General features: G+C 50.6%; 2 protein-coding genes across 2 annotated transcripts; one reads left to right on the top strand and one right to left on the bottom strand.

The window, feature by feature from the left end:
* Nucleotides 1-325: 325 nt before the first annotated feature.
* COPE (COPI coat complex subunit epsilon) lies at nt 326-5,751 on the bottom strand. The gene is made up of 10 exons (XM_027472423.3): nt 5,548-5,751; nt 5,217-5,279; nt 4,698-4,798; nt 4,349-4,501; nt 3,929-3,982; nt 3,381-3,462; nt 1,962-2,117; nt 1,625-1,693; nt 1,026-1,100; nt 326-674 (listed from the first exon to the last, which is right to left on the bottom strand). The coding sequence occupies exons 1-10, from the start codon at nt 5,734-5,736 to the stop codon at nt 627-629; spliced, it is 990 nt and encodes a 329-aa protein (XP_027328224.1). The 5' UTR covers nt 5,737-5,751; the 3' UTR covers nt 326-626.
* A 122-nt stretch (nt 5,752-5,873) lies between these two features.
* On the top strand, nt 5,874-11,289 carry DDX49 (DEAD-box helicase 49). Its single transcript, XM_027472408.3, has 13 exons — nt 5,874-6,036; nt 6,559-6,682; nt 6,761-6,846; nt 7,052-7,173; nt 7,274-7,461; nt 7,607-7,747; nt 8,298-8,373; nt 8,493-8,569; nt 8,694-8,791; nt 9,150-9,224; nt 9,908-9,996; nt 10,406-10,477; nt 10,766-11,289. The coding sequence occupies exons 1-13, from the start codon at nt 5,922-5,924 to the stop codon at nt 10,940-10,942; spliced, it is 1,440 nt and encodes a 479-aa protein (XP_027328209.1). The 5' UTR covers nt 5,874-5,921; the 3' UTR covers nt 10,943-11,289.
* Nucleotides 11,290-18,860: the final 7,571 nt, after the last annotated feature.

Here is an 18,860-nt window from a genome sequence, read left to right as displayed (position 1 = left end):
GGACACGAGCTACTGCATTTTACCAACTTAAGGTCAGGGCTGAGCTTATTACAATTGGATTATTTCTATTTTGGGGTAGCTTTCCCTCTCACCAGCAGTAAACCCTACAGCTCGGCGTCCTTCTTCCAGAGGATGCTGACCTAAATGGAGGAATCATCAGTCAGAGTGGACGAACAGCCGTAACTCGGGGTTTGCCCATGTGCTGAAGGTGGATGCTTAAAACAAACCTTGACAGTCTTCCCATAAGTAAATCCTCAGTACCTACGACAGGGCTCAGTTCCTGGAATTACTGGCATTCCAGAATGTGAAGTAGGGGGTGCACAGATCCAGAAAAGGCTTTATTAGGAATGTTTAAGGTACAGCGTTGCAACTCTGGATTTGCACTGTATTTTAAACAGCTCAGGAACTGAGTAAGCCAGAACACGGGCTTCTCAGCTACCAAGTTTGAGCAGCTACGTGTTATATACAACTTCAGCAACGGCTTGCTGGGTTGCAAGACCCTGCCGTGCTGAGTTAAGCCAGACCAAGATGCAGAGGGCATTTTTCCATGTTACCAGAAAGGCTTTGTGTATCAACCCCACTTCCCAGGTACCACAGAGCAGGTTCGCAGGCTCCTTCCCCTCTCCTCATGCACTGGGTGCATACTGCATGGCTAGTCGGTCAAAGTCGTTCTCCTTCAAAACAGAAGCAGAATAAAATGAACACTGCTTGAACTTTGCTGAAAATTTAATATCAGTTGTGTTGCCTCTGAGCTGACGAAAACACTACGATAGCAGTTTACTAAGGCAAAAAGAATTTTAAAAAGCAGGTCACCTAGACCAGAGTTACCAATTTTTTCCAGTTTGTTTCATTTTCCCTTCCCGATTATCCTTCGTGCCTCACCCCCCCACTTCCCTCTCTTCCAGAAGGCTCGTTCCTCTGTGTAACATCTGATGCTAACAAACTTCTAACCCAGATTAAGAACCTGTACCTCAAAGCTGATCTTCCCAGATGTTACCAAGTTTATATTAGGAAGTTATCAGTACCTTTGCTTGATACTCTTTTATGAACGGGTGATTTTTATGTGCATCTTTCAGCTGTGACAAGTAGCGGTTTGTGACCTGATGGAACAAAATGGGGAAATTTTAACATTCAGACAGCATAAGGACAAGCCAAGAGGTTAAAACACAACACTTCAATGACTTTGTTCTCAGTGAATAAAAACCTGACTTTTTCATCATCCTGAATGTTCACAGTCCCAGTTAAAACCGGTATTAAAACCAGTAACACCAGTGCATATTCTACACTTAGACCTTAAGCAGAGTTCAAAGGAGAAAAGAACTCCAAAAAGAACCACAAGTCAGTGAAAAGCAAGCCCAGAACTCAGGAGATTTCTTTTTCCACCCAAGCCTTCCTTTCAAGTATAGACCATTGTCTGCAACTGCTGGATTTCTGCAACCACTTCACTGAATATTGAAGATCCACGTCCCTCGTGCCTCCAGACTATTCTATTTTGTTCATACCAATTCCAGTGAGAACACACAAAATTGCAGAACCCAAAAGTTACCACGCACACCAGGAACATAAAACCCACCCCAGCAGAACAGGCGGATTTGCTCGCCAAGTACAATAAAATCAGCCTCACCTCAGGTGGTTTGCCCAAGTGCTGTGACAGGACAACAAAGTTGATCAAGGTTTCAGGATGGCTGCTGTCCTGAAAATAAAAACAATCACCTGATCTTTGTGACTTACCTCTACCATGAGAGACTGTAACAACCAACACAGCTCTGCAAGAACAACTTCTGCTAAACCCATAGTTTACTTCATTGGAAGAGGTAAAGTAGAAGAAAAGGTAGGTATTTAAAGCAACCACTTAGTGGCATTTTCATTAAGCATAATGGCAATGTTCCTTGCTGTTTTACTCCGTGTGAGCAAGAGGTATTTGGATTCAAACTGATCTGCCTGGCCAAAGCATGCTGTACCTTGTCCAAGGCCTCCTGAAGCACTCCCTCTGCATCATCCCACTTGCCCTGAGCCATGTAGCAGGCTGCCTGTCCGTTAAGCAGGAGGAGGGTTGGGGAGCATTTATCTGCCATCTCTTGGAAGATGTAGTAGGCATCTTGTAACTTCTCACCGCCCTGCAGAGGGAGGAAACAAACAAGCACAGTTTCATGACGTATTGCTAAAAAGGCTGCATGAACTTGCTGTCGTTGAAGGCCACAAAGTTTGAAGGGTTATGAAATTAAATGCTTAAGAACCAACGCCAGCAGCTGTTGGCATTCCCATCATCTCCTCTAACACAACAGATCACCGTAAGAGTGCAGATGAAAGAAATGCAAAAATATTAAATGTTAAGAACCACTTAAATGATCAAAAGATCCAGGTTTCCATTCAATGAAAAAGAAATAACACTTCTGAAGAACCACTTCAGATGCCTGATGTAATAAAGGATTATGAAATGAGATTTTATAATTAAACCCAGGTACAGACACCTGGCTTTTCAAAAACTTCCAGCTTCAGAAGGGTTCTATATAGATGCAGCAGCTTCCATTGATTAGAGGTAAGAATTTCCCTAGAGGAAAATAAGATCTTAGGAATAATTTAGCCACACACAAGGTGTAAGGCAACAGCTATGTGCAAAAGATTTCATAACAAGACTAAGTGAACAATAAAAAAGTCTTACCAGTATTATTAAACACCCTGGGGCTTTACTGAATTTTAGGAGACTGCTTAGTTTCAGACACCTGACATCTGGACTGCCAAAGAATACACATTTTTGGCTGATTACTTGAAATATTTCATAATGAAGTTTCTTGCCAACCGGGGCAGGCACCATAAGATTTAATGTGGAACGTTAACAAGGTGAAAGGCCAGTTTCTAGTTCTGCAGAGACAGGTTTCCTTACATGGGAGGGCAGATGAAGAACTACGGGTGAGAAGTGCCAAACATCTGTGCTCAGAAAATGAAACCACAACTGAAGACAAACGGGGAGCTATGGCAGCTCGTTCTACCACGCTCACTGCATTGGAATCGAGTTCAGCTTGTACTGTCCTGTTATTTGTGGGACCACAGACATGCTTAAAGACAGTTATACGAAAAAAAAAGGTAGTTCTCTGCCTGTTTGCAAGGTCTGAATGCAAGTCACACTGCAGTGTTCCATTTTATAACGCGATGCTTTCTGAGTTATCCGAGCATGGTTTAGCTCTTCCCTGTGTGAGCTGAAAGGCAAGCAGCACAGATGAAAAACCCACCAAAATAGCTACTTGAAGGAAGAAAAAAAATCAAACTGAACGTTTTTCTGATGGCATAAGAAAGCAGGAATTGGGAACAAAGCAGGGAGTCTTGTGCCAGTGCTGTTTCTCACATACTGTAGGCTACAGATCCTCGTGGAAGATACTCACGATAGCCAGGTTCACCCAGGCAGTAGCCAGCTGAGTAAGGGTCGCGTCCTCATCTTGCTCCTGCATTTTCTTCAGTTCCTTGCTGCAGGTACAAAAGTGGGAGTGATGTAACAGAAAGACAAGGCATCTTCTGTAGTTCTTTAAGATTCAAACAAAAAGCTGTAGGCTCCTCTCTTTAGGTCTTCCACCCCAATGGCACAACAGTCACAGTAAATTGGTAGCGAGGCACAAACATTTCACTGAAGCAATCTGTGAAAGGCCTCTTTTATTTCCTTAAGGACATAACCCAGGCCTAGAGATTCAAACCACGTTCTGCTATAGGTGAGGTTAAACCCTGAGTTTCACCTCTTTAACTGTACCCAGCTATGTTATCTCCAAAGCTGTTGCACCTTGAAGAACAAGAACCATCTGCAGCACACCTACATGCAAGTTTTACTGCCCATTGCAGGTGTTCTGCTGCACCGTGGTGGAGGTTGGGAGAAGCACATTCTCTTATCAAAGCCCGCCCTGCAAGAAGACAATTCAGAAACAAAAGAACACAAACTCACCGAGCCAGGTCAAGCCTGTCAAGCTTCAGAAGAATTTGGATCATCATCGCCATGCTGCAACCAAGAAGAGCAAAGTGCTTGTCTCAGTGGCATGCTTCACCCCTCCCTGCTCTTTGTGCAGGAACCTTTCTGCCTCTCAGAAACACGCTGCCCGTGCCACGGGAGTCGCTTCAACAGTACAGAATGCTCACAAATCGATAAACCAGATTCTTAAGTTCCACAAGGGAGCAATAAGACTTCATATCGTGCTCCAAATCACTTACTACTTGGAAAGCAAAGCTTGCATCTGTTTCTCAATGGCTTTAAAGCTTTTTAGAGAGAAGCCTGCCCTTCTAGATAGAGGCTTCTATTATAACTCTCTCTAGAAAGAAGAGCTTTGCTAGCACACGCCTCAGTGATGAGGGATGGAGTTACACTCACCATTCCAAGCTTTCCCCTTGATGGAGGGTACGCAGAGCTGCATCAGGGTTTTTGTCGTGGAAATAGATGGAAGCAGCCATCAGCAAGAAAGTCGTATTCGCTACATCAACGCTTTTTGCCATTTTCTTGTCCAAATCAGCAACAATTGCATCCCTGCATGAGCACAGACAAAAACATATGAACGTTTCTTTAAAAGATCCTGGTCCTCCAGAATTCTGCCTTTCTGAGATTCACTACAAAACCACAGACAAACCTGCCCCGAAAAAAGATCAGGCTACATGAAGCTTTCCACATACAAACATATTTCATGCCAGACAAGGTTTCACTTCCGCCTTGTTATCAGACTTACCTTTGACTCTCATTTGAGAGATATTCTGCAAACATGCGCACTGCTTGGAGCTCGGGACTGGCATTGGCTTTAATTTCATCCAGAACAACACCGTATTTTCTCTATTAGAGAGAAAAAACAAGAACTAAGAATTTGTTCATTTTTAAGAACACAAAAAGTAGCCGTTCATTTCCTAAAACCTTTGTTAGAATGATAGCTAGAAATAAAACAAAAGCACAGCAAATTTCTACTTCACATCTCCCACTGTAGTCCACAAACACCACCAAATTCCATAACCACACTGAGGAGTATCTCCCCACACACCATTTTAAAGTAAACTGCCTCTTTTAAAAGTCTCATTTAGTCACCAGGACCCTACATACAACCTGTTGTAGCTGTGATTACGTTCCCACTGGAGAAGACACAACATTTCAGTGCAGAAGGACCCACAAGGTGCATGAGGCCGAGCTCACAGGGCTCACAACCACCCCCAACCTCCGGTCAGATCCCGCTGCCGATACCACAGCGCAGGAGGCTCACCTGGGCGATGTAGGCTCGGAAGAGGAACACGTCCCGCTCCACCTCCTTCTCGGGGTTGGAAGGCTGAAAAGACAAGAGAAAAAAACCCTCAGCGTCCCGGGGACCCCCAAAGCAGGGCCCTCAGCACCCCAAGGACACCAGGACCGGGCCCTCAGCACCCCGGGGCCCCCCAACAACCACAGCCCAGCCCCAGGCGAGCCCCCGCAGGGCGCTGGGCGAGAACCAGGCCCTGCCTGAAGCCCTCAGTAGCCCCCCAAAGCCCCCCTCAGCCCCCCCCCCCCCCAAACCCTCCCGGTACCCCCCGAAGCCCCTCCCGGTGCCCACCCCCAACCTTGACGCGCTGCGCCTCGTTGATGGCGGCCTGGTAGGCGCCGATGTAGAAGCTGTTCCTGACGTCGAACAGCTCGTCCGCCTCCCCGCCCTGCCCGCCGGGGCCCGGCCCCGCCGCCATCTCGCCTCCCTCAGCCACGTCCCTACCCCGGAAGTCGGCCCGAGGGCTGCCGGAAGCCGCCGTTGCCATGGAGATAGCGCATCCCAGCCAATAGGCGCGCGGGGAGAGGGTGACGTCATGGCAGAGCCGGAAGCTGGGTGTGGGATGGGAGGGGCTAGGTGGAGACGGCCAATGAGAGTGCGGAGAGGACCGGAAGCGGGCGCGGGTAACCGGAAGCGGGTGTGGGAAACCGGAAACGGTCTCAGGGCAGCGCCATGGCGACGTTCCGGGAGCTGGGGCTGGCGCCGTGGCTGGCGGAGCAGGCCCGGCAGGTGGGGCTGAGCCGGCCCACGGCCGTGCAGGCGGCCTGCATCCCGCCCGTGCTGCAGGGTGAGCGAGGGGCCGCGCCGGGACCCCCCGATCCCCTCCCCCTAATCCCCCATAATCTCTCCCAATCCCCCCATAGTCCCCCCCGATCCCCCCCGGGCCTCCCAACCCCCCCCCACCCCCCCCCTCCCCAGTTCTTCCCGTTCCCCCCCAGCCTCCCCCGTTCCCTCTCCCCTCTAAGCCCTCCTAGGTCCCCCCAGGCTCCCCTCACCTTCCCCAGTCCCTCCAGTTTTACCTTAGTCTCCCCTAATCCCCCCCCTCCCCCAGTCACCTCAGTCTTACCAAATCCTCCTCAGTCTCCCCAAATCTTCCCTCAATCCCGCCCAGAACCTCTTAGTCCACCCCCATCTCCTGCAATCCCCTCACGTCCCCTCAATCTCCCCCAGTCCTCCCAGTCCCCTCAATCCCTTCCAATTCCCCTTGGTCACCTCAATCCCCCTCAGTCCCCTCAATTTCCCCCAATCATCTTCCCCCAGCCCCCCCTCCTGTCCCCCCTCCCCATTTTTCTCTGTCTCTCCCCCCCAGGCCGCGACTGCCTGGGCTGCGCCAAGACGGGCAGCGGCAAGACTGCAGCCTTCGTGCTGCCCGTGCTGCAGCAGCTCTCTGAGGACCCCTACGGCATCTTCTGCCTCGTGCTGACACCCACCAGGTACAGAGGGACCCCGGGAGGCCCCCACCCAGCCCTGGTGTCCCCGCGTCTCCCTCCTCAGCTATCTCCTCCCCGCAGGGAGCTGGCGTACCAGATCGCTGAGCAATTCCGTGTGCTGGGGAAGCCGCTCGGCCTCAAGGACTGCGTGGTGGTGGGCGGCCTCGGTGAGTGACTCTCCTCTGCCCTCTTGCCCCGATGGAGTTGAGGAGGGAAAGAGCCAAACATCCGTCGTGGTTCCTTCACACTGGGGTGGTGTTACCAGCAGCAGAAGGGGTGGAAATGAGAGTGACGTTTTCTAGGCTTGTAAACCAAAAATTTTTAGGGTCTGTGCTCGGTTAATGCGTCGTGACCGTGTGCTTCTTGCTGCAGACATGGTGGCCCAGGCCCTGGAGCTCTCCCGCAAACCCCACGTGGTCATCGCCACGCCCGGCCGGCTGGCCGATCACCTCCGCAGCTCCAACACGTTCAGCCTGAAAAAGCTGAAATTCTTGGTAGGGCCCCTTTGCTCGTCTCTTTTCTCCTCTTTTAAAACCTTTTGGCTGCGTAGGGATGGGTGCGGGGGTGACCTCGTTTGTTTTCGGCCGAGCTTAGGTTCTGGATGAAGCCGACCGGTTGTTCGAGCAGGGCTGCGCTGACTTCACAGCCGACCTGGAGGTGATCCTGGAGGCTGTTCCAGCACGCAGGCAGACGCTGCTGTTCAGCGCCACGCTGACCGCCACGCTGGCCGAGCTGAAGAACCTGGCCATGAACAAACCCTTCTTCTGGGAGGCTGAGTCTGAGTACGTCTACACCTGTTCTGCTGAGCATTTGACACCAAATCCTGTTTATTTTCTGTTATTTCATCTCCTCGCTGTCTCTTTTGTCCCTCCTGTTCCCTTTTCTCTTGTCCAATCTATCTTTTTTGGTGCTTTGCCCTCCCAACAGGGTGCGGACAGTGGAGGAGCTGGACCAGCGTTACCTGCTCGTACCCGAAGCAGTCAAAGACGCCTACCTCGTCCATTTAATCCAGACTTTCCAGGACGAGCACGAGGACTGGTCTGTTATCATCTTCACCAAAACCTGCAAGTGAGTGGAGTCTTTTCCTAGTGCTTCCTTTTACAAATAAGACGCATTTTCCTGGCTTTAGTTCAGATTCCAAATTCCTGCAGCGTTGCTATCAGCCTACAGTGGTTTTTGCTTCCTTGGCCTGTACAGAAATTTGGTAGAACTTTCTTTTGAGCAGCCTGGGCTGAAGGGCTGCCCAGAAATGCAGCACTTTAAAGGGTTGAGCTGCTCCCCTGCCCTGCATCTGCTTTTCCTCTTGCTGATGGTACTGGAAAGGGGGTGGGGAAGGTCGCACTGCCAGTCCTCCTGCCACCTCCAGGTGGCTCAGGCTGCGGGGGCTTGAGGTGCGCTTCTGGTGGCGTTCCCCTGAGCGTAAGGGGGAATCCAGGCGTCCTCTGGGGGTGAGCTGGTGTGGAATGGGTGTCCTGTGCCCCTCCTCTGTCAGGCTGCTTCAGTAACTGACTGCATCATGGTAATTGTGCTGCAAGGGTTTTTAGAGGATCCCTGGTTTTGTCCTCATCTGACAGCTTTGTGCTTGCCTGATATATTCTGATTTATTTTTTCTCTCAAGGGAATGCCAAATCTTGAACATGATGCTTAGGAAGTTCAAGTTTCCTTCCGTAGCTCTGCATTCCATGATGAAACAGGTGGGTGACTGAACAGAGCTGGGAGGAGGATGCTTCTGGGAGCGTCCCCGAGCCAAACGCCTGTCCAGGCCAGCTCCCGTGGGTCGCAGCCTCCCTAACCCAGACTTCTCCCTTTACAGCGGCAGCGGTTTGCAGCTTTAGCAAAGTTCAAGTCCAGCATCTTTAAGATTCTTATCGCTACAGATCTTGCTGCCAGGTAAGAGAAAACTGCAGTCCGTGTTGCCAAAGGCCTGGACTTTGCTCTCTAAGCATGAGAATGATGTATTTTTGTATATGTTAACGGGGTGTTTCTCAACTTCTGTTGTCTCCCTGCGTTATAGAGGCTTGGACATTCCCACAGTGCAAGTTGTCATTAACCACAACACTCCAGGCCTGCCCAAAATCTACATTCACCGCGTCGGCCGGACAGCCCGTGCAGGTGAGTGGGGAAAACCGTGCGCTGCTCACAGCAGAGCGGTGCTGCAGGTGGCTAAATCTGGGATCCCAGTGCTCAGGAGCCTTCAGAACTGCTGCAGTGCGATCTTTTCAGCCGGTGCCAGATTTATTCAGATCTCTGGCTCAGCATCCTGCCTTCAGATTGCAAGGATGGCTCCGCTTGACTTGTGTCTGCTCTGCACCGATACCTGACTGCTTTCTCAGAGCAAACAAGGACTCTTCTGAGCATCCTGTCACCATAATGCGCTGGGTTGGCTTGTGGATGGATGGAATTTGGCATGGGTTAGGCTTCCCTTCCCTCTGCTTGTCAGGCCTCATATATCACTGCTTTTATCGTGCAGGTCGGAACGGAATGGCCATTACAATGGTGACACAGTATGACATCCATCTCGTACACGCTATCGAGGAGGAAATCAGTAAGTGGGGAGCATGAATGCTGCTATAATTTAGGGTTATATATGGTCTTTCGTGCCTGTGGTACTTGCTGCCCTGATTTTATCAGCGCAGGATGCGTGGTTCAGAACAGCAGTATAAAAATGGTTTCCCTTTCCTGTGGCCACGGCTTGGAAAAGAGTTGGAGCACTTGAACCTCCATCAGCTTTGATTCTGCTGTTGAGCTGCCAGGCACGAGCGTGCTTGTACAGGCCTGAGCGAGTTTGTCTTCCTGTTCTTTCTAGTGGAGTGGAAAAGGTGGAAATTTACTCTCTAGCCTTTTTGTTAAAGCAGACAGCTTCTTCCTTACATCCCCACTACTGTGTATGCTGAGCTGGGTGAAAAGAATAAATTGCTTTGCGTAGGTTCAGACTTCATCTTTTTGTAGGAAACAGACCCAATAAATGCAACATCTACTGTGGGGAATTCCAGGCAGAGGGGAGGGTGCAATCTGTTGATGTAGGCCTGCAGAAGTGAGGGTGTTGATAACACATGACAACAATTCCACTCTTGTTCAGTGGAACTCTGTAATTGTGGTTTTGTGTGTTTGTGTTTCTTTGTTTTGTGTTTTTTTGTTTGTTTGTTTTTTAACTTTTTTAACATGTTGAGAATCTGTCCCTGGATTTTGTAACCAACCATGATGTGTAAACGTCTCGCCCTGCTTTAGAAATGAAGCTGCAGGAGTTCTCTGTGGAGGAGCGGTTTGTGCTCGACATCCTCACCCATGTGAACGTCACCAGGAGGGAGTGTGAAATAGTGAGTGTGCAAACGTGATGCCCTTTGTTCAGAGGACAGAAAATCTGGGGCATAGCCAGATTTGTTGTGCTCTAACATTAGCCTCTGGATATGCAGCTTTTCTCTTGAGCACACAATTAAGAATTTCTGTTCCTTTTTCCTAGTGGAAGCCCTTAGATACATGTCATGGTGGTGGAGGGCTGGTTTTAGATATTTTCCTTAAGTTTGCTCTGTTATTGCACATTTCTGCAGCATTTTTGTGATGCTGAGCATTGGGGCTGGAGGCTGGCACTGTGTGGAGGAAAGGCTGTGAGCTGCCAAATGTGTGAATGCTGAGGCTCTGCTGATTTTTTTGGAGCAGGGCTGCTTTCCTCTGTGTCAGACTTGGTGTTCGGTGACTGATTGCCCTGCTGTATTTCTGCTTTGACAGGAACTGGAGTGCATGGATTTTGATGAGAAGAAAGAAATAAATAAGCGGAAACAAATGATCCTTGAAGGGAAGGTGAGAGTTGCTGCTGTTCGAACTACTTTAATCAGCAGCTGGTATAATGCCACTGACGTGGAAGAGAAATGACAGTTCCTCCCGCGCTGCTGTGCTGTGTCAGCCTCGCCCCTGCCTCAGAGTGGAGTTTATCTTAAAGGGTGCTCTTAAAAAAGTGCTCTGGGGTGGTGTCTGATTCCTGCAGCCTGCTCCATCAGGGGTTAGAAAGCAGAGTGGGCATCTGGGAAAGGCAAGGGGCTGGCGCTGTCCCTCAGCACATCGTTAGTGTGCTCGTATTTGCCATTGCAGGATCCAGATCTGGAGGCAAAAAGGAAAGCGGAGCTGGCCAAGATCAAGAAGAAAAACAAGAAATTCCGTGACAAGGTCCAGCAGACACTGCAGGAGCAAAAGCAGCTGCAGATGAAGAGGAAACTGCAGAAGAGAATGGAGCGGAAGAACAGACTGCAAGCTAAGGAGGAGAAATAACATCCTTTGGACTGACACGTTCCCGTTTGTGGGGAGCATGGGAGCCCTGCTGGCTGGCTCAGACTGCCCTAACGTTGCTGCTCCTTTCAGAATACTGGGATCTGAGGGTATTTAATATGGACAATTCTGACCCAAAATCAGTGTTGGAGTGTATGGGAAAGGGGGGTGGGGGGAGAAGGGACGCTTTGATAAAACATCCCTGTTACCAGGGCCTTTCCTGACAGGCTGGATCTGTCTCCTGAAGAATGTCTTTCAAGAGCATGTTTCCTTCCTCCTGCAAAGGAGAGGCCAGGCCTGAATTCTTGGTGACGTGAAGGGAAATAAAAATCCTCCCTCTCTCCCCTTCATTCAGTCGTTGCTCTTTCCCTTTCAAGGGCTGGTGCTTGCCACTCACACTTGTTTATATCAACAGATTCTCCCCTGAGCCAGGGTCTAAAAATAATGTGACGAGATGACTTCAGCCCCTGCCTGTGCCATAGTCCAGGGTTTTCTGAGAGGAAAATTCCTGGAACACATGGGGAGGTTGTACTGCGGTCCTGGGACTACCTTGTGATAATTCTGCTTTGTTTGTTTAGTGGCACTCTTGCCTCTGATTTTCTGCCTCAGCTCCAACTACAGCCCAGCTTAACCACGGGGATAGCAAAGTCCTGGGGTTCTCTCAGTGACCTGGCCTGCTGGGGGCTTCTGTTTTTGCAGACAATCAGTTAAAAGCTCTGTTTAGGTTTCATCCTCAGTGCCTTCTTTATTATTCAGAGCTTCCTCTGCCTCGGGACTGCAGAACTGTTATTTCTGTCCTCTGGCTTACAAAAATAGTTCCTATGGTCAGCACCCAAATAAATACTTTTGCAACAAGTGCCTGGATGTTTGACCTTCTCCAAGGTGTGGGGGTGTTGTGGGGGAGCAGCACCTTCTGTGGGTAAACAGCTGGGAGATAAAAATCAGTTTTATATCAAGAAATAGAGCAGGACTGAGTTTCTTGTGGGTGTTACAGTCCTCAGCCCTTTCTTGCAACCTGAGCCCAGCTCCTTTCCTGGCAGCGTGCAGTCCTTAGGGTGCCTTTGCCTGACTCAGGTGTGGTCTATGCACAAAAAAATGATGTTTCCCTTAGGAAAACCCCTGCAGCCACGCACAGCACAGCCTCGGGGTGCATTTAGGCCATGCAGGAGCGCAGCACTGAAGGGCTGGGGAGGTGCACGTCCCTCTGGCTGCCTGGTGGCAGGTGTGGGATGAGAGGGGTGTGGTACACTGGGGTTTAGGAGATGCCAGATCTGTATTCCTCGCTTTGTCCCCTTGGGTGCCCTCCAGGAAGGAAAAAGGACTCAGAGCCTGCCTGGTAGCACAGCTCGCTGTCACCGCTGGCAGCTGCTGCAGCAGCAGCAAATAAGTTTGTACCAGACCAATGCTTTCTGAATACTAAATGCTTCTACAGCCCCGTGCATGCTAATTTGTGGAGCAAGCCTGTGAGCTGCTGATTAAAGAGACATCCTCTCTGGGACAGGCTGCTCTCGCCTTCCTGGGGAAGGTGCTGATACCGCCTTGGAGTGTCAGATGTTTCCTCCCTTCTCTCACAGACACTTCTTAACCTGCTGTCTGAAGTCTCTCTGCTTCAGCCTGGTGGGGGTTTCTCTGTTCGTCTCCTTCCAGCACAATGTGACGCGTGGGGTTTGATCAAGGCTCTTGTCTTAAAGCTTTATTCAAAATTCCTTTTAATACGTCTCGTGTCTTCCTGGAGCAGCCTCTCTGAAGGTAGGGCACGTGCTGGCAAGAGGAGCTGTGTAGTGCTGCCTGGATCTGCTTGTTCCACATAGTGCTGGGAGTGGCTGAGCAGAAAAAAGCTGCTGTGTTGGTTGGGATGTAAGAAGATGCCTTAAACTCCCCAGATCAGGAATTTGCATCTTGCCCAGAGCCCAGGATATTGGGGGACACTTCTGTACCTGCTGCCCTCCACGTAGGATATTCCATTCTGGGGTTTTGGAATCCCCTGGGAATACAAGGACTTGCTCCTCATCACACACTGGATTGTGTCTTGAATTGCTGCCCTCCTTTGTGAGCAGATCCACGGGCCAGACCCCAAGCAGGCTCTCACACACATCCCTGTAGGTGCTGTGCAGGAACCAGCCCGAGCATGGCTGCCTTTCCGTGCCCTGCTGTCAGCACAGCTGCAGCCTACTCGCCGCGTGCCTTCCACATGCTCGGCACATTCTGCTCCCTCCCCTCCTTCAGACCGAGCTCCCCAGCTCTGGGAGGGTTTCCCTGGCTGGGTTGCTATGGAAACTCCTCAATTCAGCATCTCGGAACTGCCTTCTCCCTCTCCCGGACTACGTGCGGGTGCTGAACGCGGCGCTGGGGTGGGGGCCGTGTCGGTGAGTGTGTGAAGGTCGGTCCTGCACCCCTGCCAGCCCTCCTCATCCTCCTGGCCTGACCAGGCGTGAAAACACCTCCTCACTCTGCTTAGCAAGAGCTTGCACCTCCAGCTCCCACCTTGGGGGGTGATTCTGCCCGGCCCTTATGCTGTAGGCACACCTCAAGGCCGTTGGACGAGTGCTTTAGGAGGTGTTTGCCTGTTCCTGGAGCATTTCTCTCACCTCTGTCCCTTCGGGGGTGGACAGAGCTGAGGAGCGCTTCCCAGAAGTTTTGCAGGGAGAAGGGCGATGCTGTCACCTCTACACAGCAAAGCTAGGAGCCCCCTAGGTGAGATATGGATTATTTGGTAAATCCTCCGTGCTGGCAGTTCTGTCCAACGGGGAAAAGTGGAAATGGGGACAGCTTCAGGGACGTGGTGGTCACCTTCAGGAGCTGGCACTCCCCTCACATATAAATAGATACTGAATGAGGCAGGAAAGCTCTGGATTTCTGTGGCAAAGAAAAAGCAGCTGCAATGAGAGAGTCTTTGGTCCAGGCTCTTGATTTATCTCTGCTGAGCCAGCAGAGCTGCATTGGAGCTTGTGTTCCAGCTCTGCTGCTGCTGGCTGCAGGTGCAGCCGCTTCCAACTCCCCACCCAGCAAAACTCCTCTCTGGCCAGAGACCTGATGTCAGCTTTGTCCTGTCTGCTACCCAGGGGCGGTGTTGTCCTGGTGCTGCAAGGCTCAGCTCGGGCTCTCCTGGTTCTCTGAGCTGTCCTGACATCTCACCGCGTCAACCTGCGCTGTGTCAGCCGCTGCTTTACCTCCGGATGCTCTTTGTGAACACAAGCTTGGCTGTTTTGAAAGCCTTAAAAAGCTGCTTAACATGCTTTCCTACCAGGGCCAACCTTTTTTTCCTCCAAGCCCTTAACCTGGGGTGGTTTGTGAGGAACCCTGGGGTCAGCCAGTAGATGGCAGCTGCTGTGCTCTGGACGTGCTCGCTGCTGGCTCTGGTCCTTGTTCAGAGGGAAGCACAGCACAAGGCCTCTTGGCTGGGGATCCTAAAGATTTAGCTGGAGAAAAGAGGGATGTAGAGTGCGGGGACAGGACTGCCCTGTGGCTGAGCCCTGCCCTTGTGGCCTGCAGGCCCAGGTGCCTGCTGCTGTGCCCACCAAGCTGCGGTGGTTTCCCTTCACCAAGAGCAGAGCAGGACTGATCCTGTGTGCCTGCAGTGCTCCGTTGGAGTTTTGGCTTCCTCTCCGTTCCAGGGCTCTCCTCCCAGCTCCTTGCAGTCGCTTTGTTGAACTCCCTCCTTCCCTGCTGCACCTCCTGCCTCTTCCCTGCCAGCTCCTGCTGATTAAACAAACTCCTCGTTTGTGGCACACCCTCATCCAGGGCTTGACTGGTGCTGCCTGGACACGTGTCTTCACTGGGTGAAGTACGGGTATGACCTGCCTGACACTGTCACAGCTCCCCCATTTCCTCTCTGCCGGCATCGGGACTCCCAAAATGGGATGGAGGGAGGGAATACCAGGGATTTATTTTTTATTTTTTTTTCCTTCTGTGCTGTGAAAACCTCCCTGCTGGCTCTGTTTAATTCTTACTTGCCTCTCGCTCCCTGCAGCAGCTGTCTCCTGGGAGCACATACCTGCGTGACTTGCTTTGGATTCCTGTCACCTCTGGGAAGGGATAGCAGTCGTCAAGGAGCAGGAGCCTCTGCTCCGGCTTTGAAGAGAAGCTGCGAGCACAGCACTAGGCTGCTGGAGTGCTCATTCCCACCCCTTCAGCGCTGCTCACTGCCTCGAGTGATGTGTGCGAGCACCGCATGAGTAGAGATGAGAGCTGATACTGCCGTACGCTTGCAAAGCAAACCATAGGTCAGCCTTGCGATTCTTCCCTTTCTACATACCGAGGCCTGAGCCTAATTACACTCCTGTTACAGCATATGGAACGTCCCCGTGTCGTTCCTGCATGCCCAAACCCAAATACCATAAGCTGTGCTGCTCCCATTCTGAGACCACAGGAAAGGTGGCATCGATGACACCAATCTGTAGGCTCAGACACTGTTTTCATCTGCCCATAACAAGGTCAGGACTTTAATATCGCCAACCAGTAAGGCTCGAGTGCAATGATTTTTCTCCCACACGCCTTTTGCTGTCTGTCGCCTGCCGGGATTTGAAACCCTGTTAGCCCAGCATTGGTGGAAACAGAAGGCAGAGCCTGGATACAACATCCTCTCTCGCTGTTCTACCAGCCTGTGGGAAAAATAAGCTAGAAACAGGGTGAGGAGCTAATGCTGAGGCAGAGAGGCTGCCCTGTTCTCCTCGTGCGTCACAGGCAAGTGATGCACAGGACGGGGTGCTTAAGGGGTGATAATTCACATTTGTGGCAGTGTCTGCAAATCCCAGAGACCTACAGTGGAGACAACCCCTGGCACAGTTGGACGGCAGCATCTGAAGAACTTGAATTTGGTCCCTTTGATTCTCACTTCCCAGGGCTGTGCTCAGCAGTGCCCGGGAGCTCAGTGACCGACAGCGGCGCTTCGGCTGCGAGCTGGCTGGAGCATGAACATTACTCCTTTAGGTTACCTGGTGCTGGAGCTGCCACATCTCACATCTGGAGTATTGCTCTTATCTCAAGTGTCTCCTTTCCAGCATTATTCCAGCTGCTGCTTTTTTTTTTTTTTTTTTTTTTTTTTTTTTGGTAGGGTGGAGGGAAGCTCACGGAGGAGGTAGGACCTTGTGCAGAGATGATTAGTGCTGTAGCTCATGTTCTTTTCCCTTGGAGCAGAAACTGCCTTTACACACCACAATCTAATAACAATAATAATTATAAATTACTCTGGGAAAGGGGGCTGTGAACCTCACTGGTGTTCGGGGCTTTATTACGTGTTCATGGCCATTTTCCAAAACTCACATTTAATTGCCTTCTCTGGTGCACGCGGAAATTATCTTCCAGCGTGTGCGTGTGTGTGTGTGGGGGGGGGGGGGGGGTACACTTACAGAGTTCACTTGCCTGTGCTGTCAAGTGTAAACAGACCATTTCTGAACTAAAAATAACCCATCCTCTGAGTAACAGACCAGATGATCTCTGCAGCCCAGATGCAGGGAGCCCAAAACGGTTAGGTCACCTATTCTTCATTATTGGTGCTATTTAATTACCAATTCCCCTGAGTTTGATCCTCTGGCAGTTTCAGATAAAGTGCCTTGCTGCTTTCCCTTCATCAGGAGCTTGCTTTGGTGTGTTCTTACAAACATGTGGACATCAAAGTCAATCTGCTCGGTAGCTTTGCTGCGAGGCCGCCTAACAACACAACACACATTGCTAGGGGAGCTCTACAGTGGCAGTCTGGGAGGAAAAAATATTTTACCTTTGGTTTAAAATCCCTCAGACAGGGTATTACCAGTCCCGTCTGTGCTAGCCTTTTCTGCTCTTGGCTCTCCAGGCTATGTAGATGCTAGTAATTGGGATCTAACAGCCCTGTAGGGAGGGTGATTATTGACTTAGGAGGAGGAATCAAAGCCCAGAGAGCAGAGGGAGTTTTCAGGATGAGCTGGTGGCAGAGCTGGTGGTGGCTGGCACCCTGGCTGCCAGGCCTGTTGTAGATCTGGACTGGATTTGCATTCCTGTTCAGCCCGGGAGGCTCGTATTGGCATCTGTCAGATGGAGTTTGCATTAGACACATCCTTTTTCTGAGGCTCTATTATTGGCATGTCCTGTAATAGCAAAGCTTCATTTCCTCTTGCTGAGCTGGTCAGAAGGGGCTCGCCTCAAGTCCAGATTCAGAGCTCAGCCCTCGTCGCTGCTCCTCTGAGCCTTGTGCCAGCAGGGAAAGGTTGCAAGATTTCTTGTTTGTTCATCCTCATCTTACACGTGAACCATTTCCCCTCCGTTCTCTTTATTAATGTTCTGTCTAGGTTTTCTATAAATAATTAAGAACCTCATTTGCCAAAAGAATTAGGTCTCTCAAGGTACCTGCAATCAGTAGATTTTTTCCTCCAGCAAGGAAGCCGCTGCTATTTAGCTGCTGACAGTAATTGTTATTGCGAGGCAGAAGCAAACATAAAACTGCAGCCTTGCCCTTCAACACTCAACGCTGGCTTTTGTACCATGGTATTTTCTTCTTTTGAAGCAGGAGAAGCAGAAACAGGGAAGGGGTGAGAGGTGGGAAGGGCACGGTGGGGGTGTGTTAAGGGTGCTGCTGCTCTGAAACACAAACTGAGACCTTTTTAAATGGTCACTAGAAGGGGACAGGTGGAATTAGTGCTTTTCGGCTGTATCATCGACAGTAGGGTTGTCTCTTTGCTAACCACGGATTTAGGGCATTCGTGGAAATAGCTGGTGATGAATGGGTTTTCATTAGTTTAGAAGAAGGAAGGCTGCAAAGGAAAGTGCCTCGCAGAGCCATCCATCACGCTGCTCTGCAATGCCTCGATAGAAGACTTTTAACAAATGCTGAGCACAGGACGGATCTCATCAAACAGCCACTATTCAGATTGTTCTGGCGAAGAGGAGAATTGCAGCTAGTACCCGTGGGGGAGAATGTAAAGGAAAACGGCCTCTGCTCCTGGCTCCTGACAATGGAAGAGCAAGGGAGCACAGTATGGGCTGTGCCTAGATGAGAGCAAGGTGCAGCTAACACATGCAAAGTGCTGCTGGCCTCGAGGTGTGCTGTGTGCAAGGAAACCACGTCCAGCATCCTGCCGAGCTGAGGGCAGCAGGGCAGCTCCCAGGGCAAAGTTTCCAGAGGCACTTTGTTCACGGTGAACAGGCTGTCCAGAAAGTTTAGTGAAAGGGGTGCGTTTGTTCCTGCTGCAGAAGTGCTGGTTTCACAAGAGGACGGTGGCTGAATTTGCACTTAGAATGACCGAGGGCAATGCTTCCTCCACTACACACAAAGAATACTTCCAGGGTGTTCATTGTACCAAATATTGGGCTGCTGAGTCCTGAAGGGAGGCACTGTTTAGGATGCCTGTATGATCAGTGCATAAAACCTTAGTAGTAGCTATATGCCCCATCCACAATTTGAGCTCAGCAGCACTCTCAGTGCTGATTTTACACAATATTAATGACAAGAGGAAAGAGCCGGGGGCTGCTTCCACAGCAGTGGAAGATTAACTCCGATTCCTTACGTTTGTGACTCGTCGTGTGACTTTTAGACCTTCTTGCACTCAGCTTAGGTTGTCAGTGTGTCGACTCTGAGCCTTCCCCTTGCTTTTTGGGAACAGCCTGAGTGTGGCCTCTCTCAGAGAGCTGCCTCAGCCAGGCACCCGCTGGCCTGGTCAGCCCCGATCAATGAGCAGCACAACACAGGCAAGGCCCCGATGCTGAGCACAAGCAGAGCTGTGAAATGGTAACTACCCAAATGTAAGGATTTTCACCCATCTCCTCCGTGTGGGGCACAGCCACAGAAGAGAAGTGTGAGAGAGCAGTGGTAGAGAGAACATCAGAAACTTTCTTCTCCCATAAACCCAGGTCCCACCTCCATCCCCCCATATTCCACTGACAGAGATACAAATCAAACACACCTTTCGTGGAGTTGATCTCTATTTCAAAGAAGGCTGCTCCTGTAGGA

Source organism: Anas platyrhynchos, chromosome 29 (assembly GCF_047663525.1).
Source record: "Anas platyrhynchos isolate ZD024472 breed Pekin duck chromosome 29, IASCAAS_PekinDuck_T2T, whole genome shotgun sequence".
NCBI classification, from domain to species: Eukaryota; Metazoa; Chordata; class Aves; order Anseriformes; family Anatidae; genus Anas; species Anas platyrhynchos.
The sequence above is the reverse complement of the archived record's forward strand: the minus strand, read 5'-3'. Positions and strand labels throughout refer to the sequence as shown.